The sequence below is a fragment of the Dermacentor silvarum genome, chromosome 8 (assembly GCF_013339745.2).
Source record: "Dermacentor silvarum isolate Dsil-2018 chromosome 8, BIME_Dsil_1.4, whole genome shotgun sequence".
Classification (NCBI taxonomy): Eukaryota; Metazoa; Arthropoda; class Arachnida; order Ixodida; family Ixodidae; genus Dermacentor; species Dermacentor silvarum.
This window is the reverse complement of record NC_051161.1, coordinates 28,132,969-28,148,320: the sequence shown is the minus strand read 5'-3', so window position 1 is coordinate 28,148,320 and position 15,352 is coordinate 28,132,969. Positions and strand designations below refer to the sequence as shown.

At 44.1% G+C, this 15,352-nt stretch overlaps 1 protein-coding gene across 1 annotated transcript in view; it reads right to left on the bottom strand.

Moving 5' to 3' along the window:
* LOC119460906 (isoleucine--tRNA ligase, cytoplasmic-like) overlaps nucleotides 1–15,352 on the bottom strand; it is a 46,796-nt gene that overhangs the window by 23,822 nt on the left and 7,622 nt on the right. The window contains 12 exon segments of the mRNA XM_037722030.2: nucleotides 473–617; nucleotides 2,024–2,107; nucleotides 3,498–3,584; nucleotides 6,806–7,000; nucleotides 7,129–7,202; nucleotides 8,796–8,922; nucleotides 9,216–9,406; nucleotides 9,610–9,732; nucleotides 10,754–10,849; nucleotides 13,041–13,101; nucleotides 13,184–13,271; nucleotides 15,104–15,232. Of these exon segments, the coding sequence (XP_037577958.1) occupies nucleotides 473–617; nucleotides 2,024–2,107; nucleotides 3,498–3,584; nucleotides 6,806–7,000; nucleotides 7,129–7,202; nucleotides 8,796–8,922; nucleotides 9,216–9,406; nucleotides 9,610–9,732; nucleotides 10,754–10,849; nucleotides 13,041–13,101; nucleotides 13,184–13,271; nucleotides 15,104–15,232 (1,400 nt within the window).

The window sequence follows — 15,352 nt, the reverse complement described above, 5'->3', positions numbered from 1 at the left end:
AGCACAGTGCCAATCCATAATCCAGTACCTGCAATCTGTGTACACTCAGGCCCTCGGCCGAGTGTGCATGCACAAGTTACACGGCTGAATTGCACAAAGTTAGTACTACAATGGAATCTCGTTGATACGATTCTGCATAATACGTTTTTCAGGAAAATATGTTTTCTGTTCATTTCCCAGCCAGTGTCTTATAGGAGCAATATATTTCGGAAAATACGATTTTTGGATGATACATTTTATTTTCCGCCTCCTGTGAAGATCGTGTCAACTGGATTCCACTGTTAATCTGTAAATAATTTCTTTGGAATTTCAGAGCCATCAAAAGCCTCCCCTTGTGTTATGTTTGTGCAAATATGAAGATTCCTCAACAAGAACTGCAATGCCAACCATAAAGTAAAGCCCAGGCATTCATTCCTTTCTCCCGACATGTTTTTCCCTAGCCCCAATGAGCAGCCAGAAAATCCCTGCCCACCTTCTCGAAAAGCAGAATGTTCTGGACCAGGAACCGGTAGGCGTTGTACCAAGGCAAGAACACATCCTTCAGTATGTCCCGAACGCCTTCCTCGCGGAATCTCAGGTTTTCTGCCCTCACCACAGGAGAGTTTATCAGGTACAACCTAGAAGAAAACAATTATTAAGCCATGCATTGACAATACAATGAACTCCTTTCGAACTGAGCTTGCAGGCACCCTGGAAATCTGCCCATCTCGCCAGACTATCAGCTAAATCAGAGAGCCCTGAACCTTTAGGGTGTTGAACAAAGGTGCTAAAAACGTTAAACTTACAGGATTCATGTTAACAGAGTTCTTAGAGAGGCAGTCTACTGTATTTTCAAGACAAAGGCCAGCAGCATTCCGGGCAAGTTGGTAATCCATTACTAAAGTATTATTGCGCAACAAAAAGACACGGAGGGGTGTGGTTTGGTGGTAGGGTGGGGGTGTTGGTGTGTGTGTTCTTCTCTCCCGTCCGTGTCTTTTTGTTGCGCAATAATACTTTAGTGACAAAGGCCAGCCCATGGTCAACCATCCATACATGCCAACCCATGAACATGAAAATATTTTAAAATTTCGTGGACACTACACCAAAAGGAGGGAGAGAGCAATAGCATGCATATTTAAAACTTTGCCTTAAGCATAAACCTTTTGTGGGATACATACACACTTTATTAACAATGACTTACCTTTAGACTCGGCTCACAAGCAGCAGCTAACTTAGAAAAGAACAAACTAACAAGCCGTGACACACTGTATTTAGATTACTGACTTTTTCAGTGTCACTGCTCTTTTCATACTTGTTTGAATAAACTTGCTGAAGCACGGTACTCCTCCAGTGCCGTTTCACCATCAGAAGACTTCCAAGGATACGGTCAGAGACATACCCTTCAACAAGCTAAACTTTTTTGCAATTTGAAACATTAGTAAATTATAGAATGAGGCAAAACTCGTAACATTATGAAAAATTCAGGAGAGCTGGGAGGTATGGCTAACTAGAAAAGCAGCAGCGTGGGTAAACATCATCAGCTCCTCTGCCAATGCAACACAGATCTTCGCTTAATTATTGCACAGTGCAAGAAAAATACAGTCACTTGCGTATTAGTGAAAGGCAATGCAAAACAGTGCACACTGTTTCATTAGAACAAAAAGAATACCGCAGAGGATGGGAAAGGAACAATGGAACATCAGAGGCCAGGAAATTGTAACAACCGGTAATGTATCATTGCAGTTCTCTACTGCAGCTTGAAGCAGCAATTTGACCTATGCTTGGGGCCGTGATGGTGCTCAGGCCTGGTATAGCCAAAAGGTGCAAGAATGGCTAAATGTCTATATGCGAGGGTGAATTTAATATATGGACTGCCTTTGCACACATGTAAAATAAAGGAAGATGTCAATGCATGTGGTAATGCCAATACAATGTCTTACGACGCAGCGTTCAAAGTATGCCTGAGGTACTGAAACGTGCCAATTAATAGCACTGAGAGAGAATGTCAACATGTATCTTTCTTTTTTTTTTTTTAGCTTCATACCTCAGAGCATCTGCACCAAACTTCTTTACGACATCCATTGGGTCAGGGTAGTTCTTCTTCCTCTTGCTCATTTTCTGGCCATCACTGAAATAAAAGGCATGAGAACAGAGGGAGGTCAATACTGTTACAAACAAAATGAACACCATGTACTGAAGTTAAAACAATGCATCTGACGGCAACCAGCCTAGCAAAGGCTGCAAGTGAATCTTTCATGCAAATTTCATTTTTCTTTTGCTGTCGTCCCAAATCATGTAAGTGATAATGGGCTATTGAGCAAAAATTTCAGCAATCTAAAACTACACCACTCATTTGCAAGAATGGCTTGGCACGTGCGCACACAAAAGTTTGCAGTTACACATGTATGTATATCACTTAAGCACTGCTCCACTTCAACAGTAAAATGTGTCACTACATACCAATAACGCAGAACAACACTAGAACCTCTCAGTACAGTTCTAATTAAACTAGAAACACATAAAATTTTACCAATGGGCTCAGGCTCAATATTAGGTAAATCACAGACAACTTTCAACAAAATTATATTAGCCTGGTGCACGGAGAAAGAATAACAGGAGGTGAAACTATGGGCCGGCGCCAGCACTTGTCGTGATAATGTCACGCTGGGTGAGGAGGAGACGCGCAGCTTCAGACGTGCCATCGCAGGTGGTGAAAGTTGGCGCAGCGCCCCTTGCGGCGACGTAAGGAGCTAATTCCCTCACGGTTGGAGCAGAACTACTTCCCTCCCTGCCACCGCGCTCCTGCGTGACATTATGACTACGCGGGAAGGAGCCGAGTTGCGCCTCCTAAATTGTTCTTTCTCCGTGGCCTGGTTGGTGTTAATACGAGGCTGTTTCACCATGGTTTACATGGATCTGCAATGTTACCATGATACCAAGATGTAGCTCTGAACACGACTTAGTATTTAACTGTAGATTATATTACATGCAGCGCATTTCTTGCCGACGGCTCTGTCTGTTGTCCCGCGTCCCACACCAGCGCATGCGCGTCCCCTCCCTCTCTCCTACGCTCCCCCCCTTTCTCTCCTCTAGGAATCCTGTACGGAGCAGCGCCCGTGTGCCACACCCCCACAGCGCATGCGCGTCCCCTCCCCCTCTCTCTCTACACTCCTCCCCTTTCTCTCCTCTAGGAATCCGGAGCGGCGCGCTCGACAGGTGGTGCGACAGCTGCATATTCCACTGGGGGTGCCACGGTAGTTCCGCGGTATGAAAATGACAGAGCGCGCGCGCGCCTCATTCTCTCTCCTGTGCAGCGCCGCGATGAGCGCTCGGGCCGCTGCCGCGAAACCATCTCCCACTCAAGTTAACCATCTCCCCGCTGCTTCGCATCCACACGTGGTTCCCTTTAGCGGGAGATGGAGTAATCTTTTTTCACCTTAGGCTTGCCAGTTCATTGGCTCAGCACATAGGAAACATGCTGTTGATAGTGCAGACGATGTAACTCCAGTTCAGCTTACCTGGCAAGAACCATGCCATTGGCAATGAGATTCTTGTATGGTGCTTTGCCAAAAAGGGCCGTTGATAGGACCAGCAGCGTGTAGAACCTGCATGCAATTTTTTTTTTACAAAGAATGACGATGCAGTGCCAAATGTGACGTGCACATTAGAAGAAAGAAAAAAGAACCACGCAAGCCAATGAAATTCCCTGAATAAGACAAGGAATACACTAAGAAATTTGAAGTTCATTTATTTACAGTGGACAACAAAAATTTAGCACACTGCTCCAGAGCTCAACAGAATTTTGTATCTACACCTGTGATCAAAGTATGAGAACCATAAGTTCAGTGAAAAATACAAAAAATTTAAAATAATTTCCTTGAGAAAAGATGCCTTAGCATGCAACCTGAAACTGAAGACTGCAATTCATACTTGGCATAGCAAACATCTCAGCGCATTCATCAGTTTCAAGTTGCCAGTATAAGTTGCCAAAATTGTTTTGTTCAGTATGAAGAACCCCTGGTATGTATACTTTTGATCACGAGTGCACAAGCAATGCAATAAACAAGACGCAGACTGACGAGCAAAGTCTTTGAAAGGCCAAGGTTGCACACAGCACAAGATAAATAGACGCAAGATAGATACTTAATACAGCAAAACCTTGTTAATTTGGATTTCACGGGTATCCAATAAACAATCGGCAAATGCTTACTACGTCAACACGCTTTTACTTAGTGAATGAATGAGCAGATACTGTTGCTATTTTGCACAAAAGTGGAGCAGAAGCTGCATATCTGGTCATCTCGCGACTTATTGGCTTTCGTAGTGGCGATAGAGGCCTCACGACTTCCTTCGCAGCACGGCCGTGGCGCGCGCCTTCATTCGAGACACGCTTTGCACTACTGCGCTATTTTTTCGCCCGTGAGATGATCACCAACACATCGCCCGTCCATTGCGATGTAGCCGGTGCTCTTCATCCTCTACAGCTTTGCACCGAGTCAACAAGACAACTGTTTGCCGCAATCGCTGCGGAGGAAACCTGCGGCCACTATCGACGCAAATATAACAAGGCACGCCGCCGCCGAATGCACCAATTCGGAATGAAATTATCGTTCCCTGTAACAAATGCGAAGGAAACCACAGTTGCTATCGACGTGATCATGAACGGCGACTACGCAGTTTTTTCGGCACGTGGCTGACATGCATACTGAGTCAAAACGAAACTACTTTTTGCCGCAACTGCTGCGGAAGAAACCGCGGCCGTTATCGACGTGATCATGGATGGCGACTACGCAATTATGAAAGCACGCTGCCAACATGGCATTAAATGCAAGAATAAAGGCTTTAAAGTCACAAATAGGCACGAAGCTTTCCGGCGTTGCTGTCATTCACGTACGATTTCAAGCTGATGACTGTGGCAATGCGGACTCCGCTGCTTCGTTTCGGTTGTACACTTGCACTGTTTTTACTCGTTTGCGTCACACATTTGCGGCGCTCCCCGCTCGCCGAGCTCCAAAAGTTGTTCGAATTAATCGATGTGCGGCCAAATAGTACATCCGAATGAACGAGAGTTTGACTTCATTGAATTATGCAAACGCCTGCCAGGACCAGAGGACGAGTCCGAATTATCCGATTTTCCGAATTAACGAGGGTCGAATTAAGGAGGCTTTACTGTATAGCAACTGAAAATCCACTATTTTCATCATAACAATTTTTTTAGAGAATAGCACACATAACTGATCAACAAGAAATAATATATACACATATATACATATACAGTCAACGTCCGATTTTTCGGGATTCCCTAGTGGCTGCGAAAACATCATAAAAAATGAATGCTTGCCTTTTACTGCCCCCAAGGGCTCAAATCGCGACAGGCACGTCAAAAAATGTCACAGTTTTGCCCTAAGGGCAAAGCAATGAATGCGATAGCAACACAGCCATGTCATACGAAGTAAGGTGAGCGGCTTTGGTAGCAATATGAATTGTAGTAAACATGAGCTGATTAAGTAAGCAGGTGTGCTGCGGCGTAAGTAGACCAACATGAAGAGAGACTCGATGACCACGAGAAGGCGCGTGTGAAACGGTGGTGTTGATGAGAAGCGCTTCCCGTGGGCAGCGCGTGCGAAGGGACACACCTGTAGCGCTGCACTGCCGATCCGGGCAGCATTGCATGTGTAGCGTGCGTTGGAAAATGTGGCCCGACTATTACTAACTGAATGAACAAGCGTGGTGTGAGCGCGCACAAACAAACACGAATAGATCACACTGATTGACTGCAGACAACTGCCAAAACGCTGGCAGCAAGCATACGCCGCAGCGGGCGAAGGTACGTGAGGTCTATCGCTTCAACGGAAACTGAGCGGCGAATGCACGGCAGATAAAGGTCAGAGCCGTGTGGAGATAAGAGACGGTGCGGACGAGCGACGAGCGCGGTTGTTGGCAGAGTAGAAGTGCGGCCCCCCCCGCTCCCTCCGGCGCTGGCTTCCTGCTTTCTTGCTTGCGCGTGGGAGATGAGTGCGTTCGCTCTCCGTGATAGCGCGCGTCCCCGCACGCTTCCGCTCGGGCATACAGCGCGCGGTGAAGATTTTATCTATAGGGAACCTCACGGCGACGCCGACGGCAGAAATCCGGTTGAAGTGTCCATATAATTGCTATCGCAATAAAATAGCTCTGAAGGCCTGCCAGTACACTTATTAGGCGTAACGGGGCTCCACTGTGACAGGAGACGGCGGGTGAAAGCTTGTATAATTAAGGAATGCATACTGTCAATTGCCCCTTCACACTCTCGGTATGCTTCACCGCAATACATTAAGTGCTTCACTGCGTAACATAATGTATTGCGGCGAAGCTGACTTTTAGAAACCACCATTGTGCAACGCGCCGTGCTTTTTTGTGCTTCGAAGCCATCGGCGACGATTACAAAGGCAAAGCTAGCACCATTGCTGACAGCGGTGAATTCTTCAACGAAAATCATGGTACCGAAAAGCAGGAAGCTTGGTAGCGAACGTCGCAGCAGCTAGGTCTGGCGTTGCCGTGGTGGTGGCTACGGCTGCCAGCAGATCCCCATGCGAGAGCGCCTGTTCGAGTTGACAGCTGTGGCTTCAATAACGTAGTTTCAGGCCTGCGGTCATGGCAAAAAAGTCTGGAAAAATGGACGGCAAAGGGTTTTTGCGTCTGAAGTTTAGGACTTTTTTATGCATTGACTCTATGGGGCACGTGACGGTACCGCGAAGGCGTCCGAATTATCGGGCATGCCCGGAACATCGGTCATTGACTGTATATATATATATATATATATACATATATAAAGGAAATTGTGCCTCACCAGCCACGCGTTTGGTCAACACCTTCCGCAATGAAGTCTGCTGGGAAGCAGTTGTGAAACTCCTTGAAGTTCTCAAAAGGATAATGGACTTGTGCGTATGGCATACTCCCACTTTCAAACCAGCAGTCGAACACTTCAGATATGCGCTTCAGGACACCCTTGCCATTTGCAGAAGGAATCACAAGCTTGTCTACCCTGAAAGAAGATAAAAAAAAAAAAATGAAAGTGCCCATTTTGCGGCCATTGTTCAAAGTCATACTCGCACTGTCTTGTAACAAAATTGATTGGATGTAATAACAGGCTGGCATCAAGATGACACTTACGTCTCCCGGTGCAAGTCAGTGACCTGCTCGCCTGTCAATTCTTCAAGTTCCTTGATAGAGCCCACACAGACGACCTGAATAAAATCAGACAATGAGATAGATGCCACTGATGGCCCAGTGTAATAACGAAGGTCTCAAGTACATGACTAGAAGGAATCACTAATGCCAAAGTTCAGAATCTGAAAAGCCTGTTACTGTACTTGCACGCACACACATGCACACAAGCAAAATCAGAGGATCGAATTCCTGTAATGTGTAGATGATTTTATAGAGACGCGGGGAAGCAATAATATCTAACTGTTAATGCAGGTTTCCAACCATACTGCCCAATGCCTATGTTATAGCCAATGTGTAAACGCAAAGTAGTTGTGCAGACATATTTTCCTTTGAAGAAGCATTCAATAAACGTGGTTCTACAAAGTGTAATGAGAAAAACCATCGCATCAACAGTTACTGTCTATATACTCGATTATAACGAATTTTTTTTCCCATGATTTTCATAGCTTGAACTCGGCCCTCCAATTACATTCAAATCATGGCAAGATTGACCATTTTAAATCAAATAGTCTAAATCCCTGTTTTTAGCATTACATTGGCAACCTGTATTTTTACACCTCAATCCAATCCATACACAGGTCAACTGAAGTCAAAACATATTTTACATTTGAATCGACGCCATTTTTGCTGTGCTTGTGACCGGTGTTATGGCTACGGCACTGCAGTACCCCGCAGCCTTTCGCACGTCAACTTCATTAATTTGAGACGTTATGTCGACGCAGCGTGTTCGGTATGACGCCCCCTTCGAGAGATGAGTAATTTTGATGGCCAAAGAGCTGGGAAACTCTGCTGCGGCTCGGCGCCTCAACCAGCGGGAGGCCCTATTTAAATGCGAGGTCGGTCGGAAGGGTTCTGTGGACCTTGTAGAGACCTGGTACAGCCCCCAAATGAAATGGTTGCACTTAAGATTAAGCACTTAAGAAGTGCTTAATCGCAAACGAGCTTGATGGCACGGAAGACGACTTGATTCTTGGGCAATCACTTTGGAGATAGTTTCGCTATCGCAAGACTCGGCTCGTCCCGGCACCAGATCCCTCGACGTATATGGCTGACAGTGCTCTTGGCACTGTGCAAGGATAGTGAGCTCGGCAAAGTGCTAGAAACACTTGTCGGGGATGCATTCAGTGATGAGTCAGGCAAAATTTCGCTGAAGTGAAACCATCCCCGAAAATGATCGCCCGAGAATGCCGCCTAAGGAAAGCACTGCCTCCTCCTCAGACAACGATGTTGAGTGAAAAGACCTTGTTTCCAAATTGTGATTCCTTAAATAAAGGTACCACTTATTTTTCTGTTCCTCTCGCATTACATTCGCCATTTCTTTTTTTAATTTCACGTGACTAGAAAGTCGACCCTTGCGTTACGATTGCGGTCGCATTGCATTCTAGTGAATACAGTACATATTTTTAAGATGCCAAGGTTTGCCAATTTTTAAGATGCCAAGTCCATTAACTGAAACAAGGATGGTTTAGAGCTGCCCCACAAACGTACACCCGACAACATTCTGCATACCAGAGCACAGAATTCCGAGGACAGCGTTTAGTAGTGATGACAAATGATGAACTCCCGCAGGAGCTTCTCATGAAGGACAAAAAAGGCAAAACAGTGCCTACCTCCTCGCCGTCATCGCTGACCCATATGGGGATTGGTGTGCCCCAGTATCGATTTCTGGAGATAGCCCAGTCGTGGGCATCTCGGAGCCAGTTGCCAAAACGCTTCTCTTTGATGAAATCAGGGACCCTGTCATGAATCGCGAACAACACTGAGCATGGACCACTGAAGACAAAAAAATCAAACTCTAGTAACTCTGATTACCTTAACTAAATTACTGAATATGAGCAACCCAACTGCTGAATATGCTTAAGGATCCCATGTGATCAAATTTTTATAAGAAACCCCCAGTACTCGAAGACAGTGACAATAATGTGGCGCAATACAGTGGTACAATAATGCACTCACAGCACAATAATGCACTAATGGTACAATAACAGCACATTAATGTGGCTAGATTAGTCGGGTTGTGCTGTGCTCACCAGTATGTCTCGGAGTTGGCCTTGAGCAGATCCGCCTGCATGTGTTCGACTCTGACAAACCAGGAAGGCACTGCACGGTAGATCAACGGCGTGTCTGAGCGCCAGCAAAATGGATAGCTGTGCTTGGATGTGCTGTGGTTTACCAGGCGACCACGGTTCTTGAGGTTCTTGATGATCTCTTTGTCAGCGTCCTACATGGGCAGACAAAAACCAATCATTGTTTTCTTAGCAAGAAAGCAAGACGAGAGCTTGACAGGCACCGCAAGGTGTTCATAATCAAACAAGTCTTCCTCATAGCACTGCCGGGACACATTACATTGTTTACTTTATTAGCAAGTTTTATCTTTGAATCAACAGAGAATAAGAGCGCGAGAAGATACGAAAGGGCACTTGCCTTGACATAGAGTCCGAGAAAGTCCTTCACAGGTGCAACAAACTTGCCACTTGCATCCACAGGGCAGACTATTTCCTGCTCTTTCGTGATGGCTCCGTTAGAGAGGCATACTCTGTAATCGTCCTAGTATAGGATGCAGAAATAAAACAGTGGTAGTCATCGAGAAGCCAGCTATACATCATGAGATGTTGACAGTATGTACGGTACGGCAACTATTAAGGGAACATCAAATAGGAATACCCACACCGATTACCACTGACATGAGACATCAAGGTGTCCGCAGTTATCGTTCAATTTATTTATACCTAATGCATCATATCAGCTGCTGATTTCCTTAGAAATGCAATGCAAGGACTTCCTTAAGTTATGCAAGACTGATGGTGTTTCCTTCTAGAGTGGACCTTACTGTACATAAGTCACACAAAGTCCACAGACCTTCTATCAGTAGAGCTGTGGCACTGTGTTATACCGCAGTTTGCTTAGGTTATATTCCTAGGTGCTCGTCTCTATGAATTATACTTGTATATGAACTAATTGAACCTGTCACAATTTAGCTGCTATATCCCAATAACTAAACTTAACAATTAGTAGAAAAAGAAAAAGCAGTAAGGCATATGCTTTCACAATTACGTGGCCAACTTCATAAACTTATTAAAAGTCCTGGTACTGGCTTTGAGAAGCGTACAGTGATGACCAAAAGTCTGTGCAAAGGTTTCTATGCACAACTGGATCCTCACAATGCTCTGCTAACAGAAACACAAACGAAATACAGCTAGTAAAAAGTATGCCATCTCAAGCTTAGACCGGACAGTCTGAAGAGTAGGAGTGAAGCACCATATTTTTTGTGCTTATAACCTGCCCCTGCTCTTCATACACCCTGCATTTAAACCTGTGCAACTTCACAGCAATGCATAGTTGACTGGCATGAAGCAGAATATGAAGCCAAATTCTGTGCACAGCCCACATATATTTCTTGAATTTTAGGGCCAATTGTAAGCAAGAAGAGTATGTTAGCTAAATTATGACGGCTGCCTTTTGCTGCGCTAATCGTGCTAGTGCTGCTGCAGCTGTGATCAAGGCGAAGCAAGAATAAGAAAGAAAAAAAAAGGGGGTGAAAAGGGTGTTGCAATCTGGGCGAACCTACCTCACCAAAATATGGCGCCTGGTGAACGACTCCTGTTCCACTCTCAGCTGTGACATAGTTGTCACAGAACACTCTAAATGCACCTTTGGATTTGTACTGGAAGACAAGACGAAAACGACAATTTTGATTTGCACTGGAAGATACAAGACGAAAATCACAATTGACAGCATCTAAAAAAGTTTAAAAAGAAAAAGGCACAACTCATAGTATATTGCAAATCTTGCAGTAGAAATTAAATGCCCAACAGCTGTAATATAGTTATACCTCGATATAACGAACTTCAATATAATGAAGTGTGCAACTTTTTATAACAATGGAAACTTCCGTGTACGCAGATGCTCTTTGAAATGGTTGAATTACATGCAGCTGCTTGCGAACACACCTATCAAATCGTGCCACTGTGTGGATACAAGAAATTTTGTTTTTTTGCTACGTAGTCTTTTGGTTTTCGTTCCACAGCTTCTACGCTGGCGTTTCAGCAACTGCTCACACAACCGCATGTGCATGGGTGCATGGGGGTTAGTTTTGGTTTTGTCTCGCAGGCTGTTTCCGTTCGTTGCACTAGTAACAACTGATGTTTAGCTGGTTTCTAATCTCTCAAAGGATCACTGCTAGATACTCGCTCATTTATTGTTCACAGGGGTGCAATTACATCTGTTCACAGGAGGGCATACAAACGATTCTGGCATGCCTGTGTTTCTTTTCTCAAGACTCGCGAACACTGATTGCCCCTCGGTGGCAATAGGACGAAGGATAACTGCAAGTTTCTGACTCGTTTCGCTTTTCAGACGGGCACACAACCGTCAAGTTTTCTTGTATGCACTCACATACACGTTTCGATTACGCTATGGGTAAGCACGCTGGTTGCTCTGCTGCAAGCGAGTCGAGCAGTGATTCCTCCGATGTGGACTACTGCTCAAGTGCTGAATCAGAATATATCTATTTCAATGTACAGTAAAACCCCAGCGATACGATTACGGCTGGTATGAATTTTGGCGTGATACGAATTCGTAACATTCCTCGGCCGAAATACAGTGCTCACAATACGAAAAACATTGCTGTTCCGAGTGCATTGCCGCACCGCTGCAAATCATACGAACGCGTGAGCAACAGCGGCGGCGGCCGAGCCAGCAGAGCAACTGGCACAGACAAACCGACATAGCGGAATCTGGGCGGGACCCATAGTCGCCTAGCAACCGACCACGTCACGCAGCTGCACATTCTCTCATTGGTCCCCCCGTCGAGCGGACCGGACCACATCCCAGCCTGAAGCTTTGACCAGCAAGCTGGTAGACGAGGACGATAATAACAATAAATTCTTATTATAAGTATTCATGCAAGCCCATCTGTATTCACAAATAAACAATGCATGTTTACCTACGAAAGAGATTTTTTTGTCACTTTATGGTCACTAAAATTGTGGTAAATGTTTTCGAACTAGGTCAGTCTGAAGATTTTAAATCTGCAATAAAAAATTTGACCCTGGGGGGTTGCATTTGGCCCTCAAAGAACCCTCAAAGGGTTTACTGTATACCACAAATCAGTTCTGCGTAAGGTGGAGGAAGTGTCATGAAAGGGAAATTTGCATTCATGCTACATTTGGGTGGATGTCAATTTTGCCCTTTCATGACATTTCCTCAACCTTGCGGGATTCCGCAGAACTGATTTGCCATATTCGGTGTCCCTGTGCTTCGAGTTATCGATTAATTCGCCCTCGACCTGCGATCTGCTAGCCTCCTGGTTAGCTCAGATAGTAGAGCAACCACCTCGGAAAAGCATTGGTCCCGGGCTCGAATCCAGGACCAGGACAAATATTTCCTCAACAGCTAAGCTTAATTTCTGGGAAAACTGTATGGATTTCCTTTGTAGCTTCGTGCTACGTTCGGGTGGAATGACAATGTTCCCTTTCATGGCCTGCTGTAATATCTTCAGCAAGATCAGTTGATGGCCACAATGAACGTTGCACTAAACTTTACTCTTTTGGGCTGTAATACTATCTCGTCATTTCTACAAAGAAAACATCACAATTTGCTGCATTTATGCAGTACATTCTCTGAGCATATATTGCAGAGTATTTCATGAATGTGTATTTTCAGCACATCGTTTCAGAACATGACTGCAATACACTGACATTCCTTGCAGTAGCTAGCAATCCAACCTCTCATGTCTGATATGAATATTGGAGAACAATCTGACTGCATCAAGCACTACAAGCAATACACAACACTTATCATTATTTTTAATGACATTATGTTAAAATACACAAAAACCTCCACTGAAAACATACCTGTTGAAAGTATGGGAAGATTGGCTCGTACTTCTTGCCAACAAGTGTGCGGCCCTTGAACCTGTACAGGTATAGGAAAATTAAAGATTATGAAAAGCGTTTACAACGCGAAACTGTGTGTGATATCGTAAATATAAACTTACCGTTCCAAGATGGTGTACTCTTCTGGTTTCTTGTATAGGATGTCCAGTCGTGCTTCCATCAATATATAAACTTTGCCAGTGCTGTTGTCTGAGTAAAAGATAAATGCATTAGTTGAGAATAACAGTTAAACATCACGTCACTGCTTTTATGACCCATGCAATGTGATTCTTTAAAGAAAACTTTAACATAATTCATTGAGTTTTATAAAATTTTCTAACACAGTATCACTTATTAAAAAGTGTGTCAAAGACAAACCCCCAGCTAATTACGAGGCATTTAAGTGCTTCTGTTTATTAAGATTTTATTTTGAAGTTTGAATATTCACGCACATTTTTCAACTGTATGCTCACTACATTATTTGTGCCTGACAAGCTATGTTAGGGCACGAATGCTAGTGATATCATATGCATACAAATTGCACATTATAATGTTTCACCATGACGTACATCGCCAAGCTTCAGCAAATATTTCTGCCTAGTACTGAACACATTATGCACTGACATAAGACCTCAGGCGTACACTGCAGCATTAGGTCAGTTCAGTTTCTGTTCAACACTTCAGTCACATTTGATCTCTTGTTGCTTACAGCATTATTAAATTAAATAAATAAAAATATTTCAATGGCCAAGTGTAAGGGACTGTTGTGCTAACAAAAGTGCTGCATTCAATCAAAACAGTTCCTAAAAAGTTCAAAAGTATTAAGCCACTGAAATGAGCGTTGCAAAGAAAGTTATGGCTCAAAGGGAACCACAGCAAGGAACCGCCATTGTTGCAGTCATTACAGCTCAGGCAAAGGACGAGATGGTCTAGCCTCCGACGAGGAGAAATGCGAAACACATTAAGGCTTGTAGTAAGGGAAAATGACGCTGGCTTAAGGGAAGATGGCAAGACAATACAGCTAACTTTGTAGTGAAGTTAGCATTTGACAAGAAAATGCCTTCGTTATATCATATAATTTGTTAAATTTGTGATCATGTTGAGGTTCAATTGTACTAAGGAAAGTATGAAAGCCATGAATCTGCGCAAGGAATGTTTAAGAGATAGGGCTAAGGGGAAGAACCCCATTTACCATAGCTTTTGGAGGCACCAGATACAGTAGTAGACTTACATTAATTCGACTTCAGTTAATCACATTTTTCGGTTAATTCGATCCTGACCAAAGGTCCCGGCTGGTGCTCATGCATTTCTATGGGCCCAAACTATCACTATTTGGATCCTAAAATTAGCCTTCACCGAATAACTTGAACCTGACCAGTCAGCAAGCAGCGCCTGACCCCTGTGGTGACCCCAATAGCGACTTTTTAAGTGGCAGCGTCTGTCTCGGTGGAGCTTAAGACAGTAAATGCATTGAACACGCATATTCTCCCATCAAAAAGACCTATTTTCCGCCTGCATTAAAAGGATTTTCATGCAATAACAGTAGTTCACAATGTCTGATTATGGCATCCCCCCCCGAACCTTTCGTTTTCTTTCTTTTTTTCAAAAATATTGGGCTGAACATTGCCTTTGCTTTGCAATCGGACACGAAACTTAAACACTGCCTTTGCGGAATTCCTATGCTTTACCGCATAACAAGCGTATGTTTATTGCAGTGGAGCTGATGTTAAGATACCGGCCACCATTGTGCAACAAAAGTTAGACCCAAAGCCATTTTGTTGCTAAAAAATCGGGTGTGCGTTTAATTTCTACTTTGTTTGGGAGCTTGAATGTCACTTCTATGGTAGTTTAAGTTGATGCTCGTTTGATTCAGACGTGTGTTAGAGTGGGGCAAATACTGCTAAATGAATCAGAGTGGTGTTTTGGCTTTTTTTTCTGCATCTTGTTTAATTCAATCCACCGGATAATTTGATCAACTTCAGTGGTCCCATCAGGGTAGAATTAATGGAAATGGAGTATATTTTTAGCTACAGGTTACCAACCTTTCAGCTTGACGTAGATCATTTCTGGGTTGACGCACAAAGCCAGATTGCTGGGAAGTGTCCAGGGTGTTGTCGTCCACGCAATCATGGAGACATTGGGCTCATCATCGAGTGGGAAATTGACGACCACTAAAAAGCAGAGCAGGTAAGAAATAAACAAAACTCAAAACATACTTTAATGGTCTGGCAATTGAGTATCTACACATACTGCACTAACTGTCGCGTACATATAATGTTGAAACACCATGT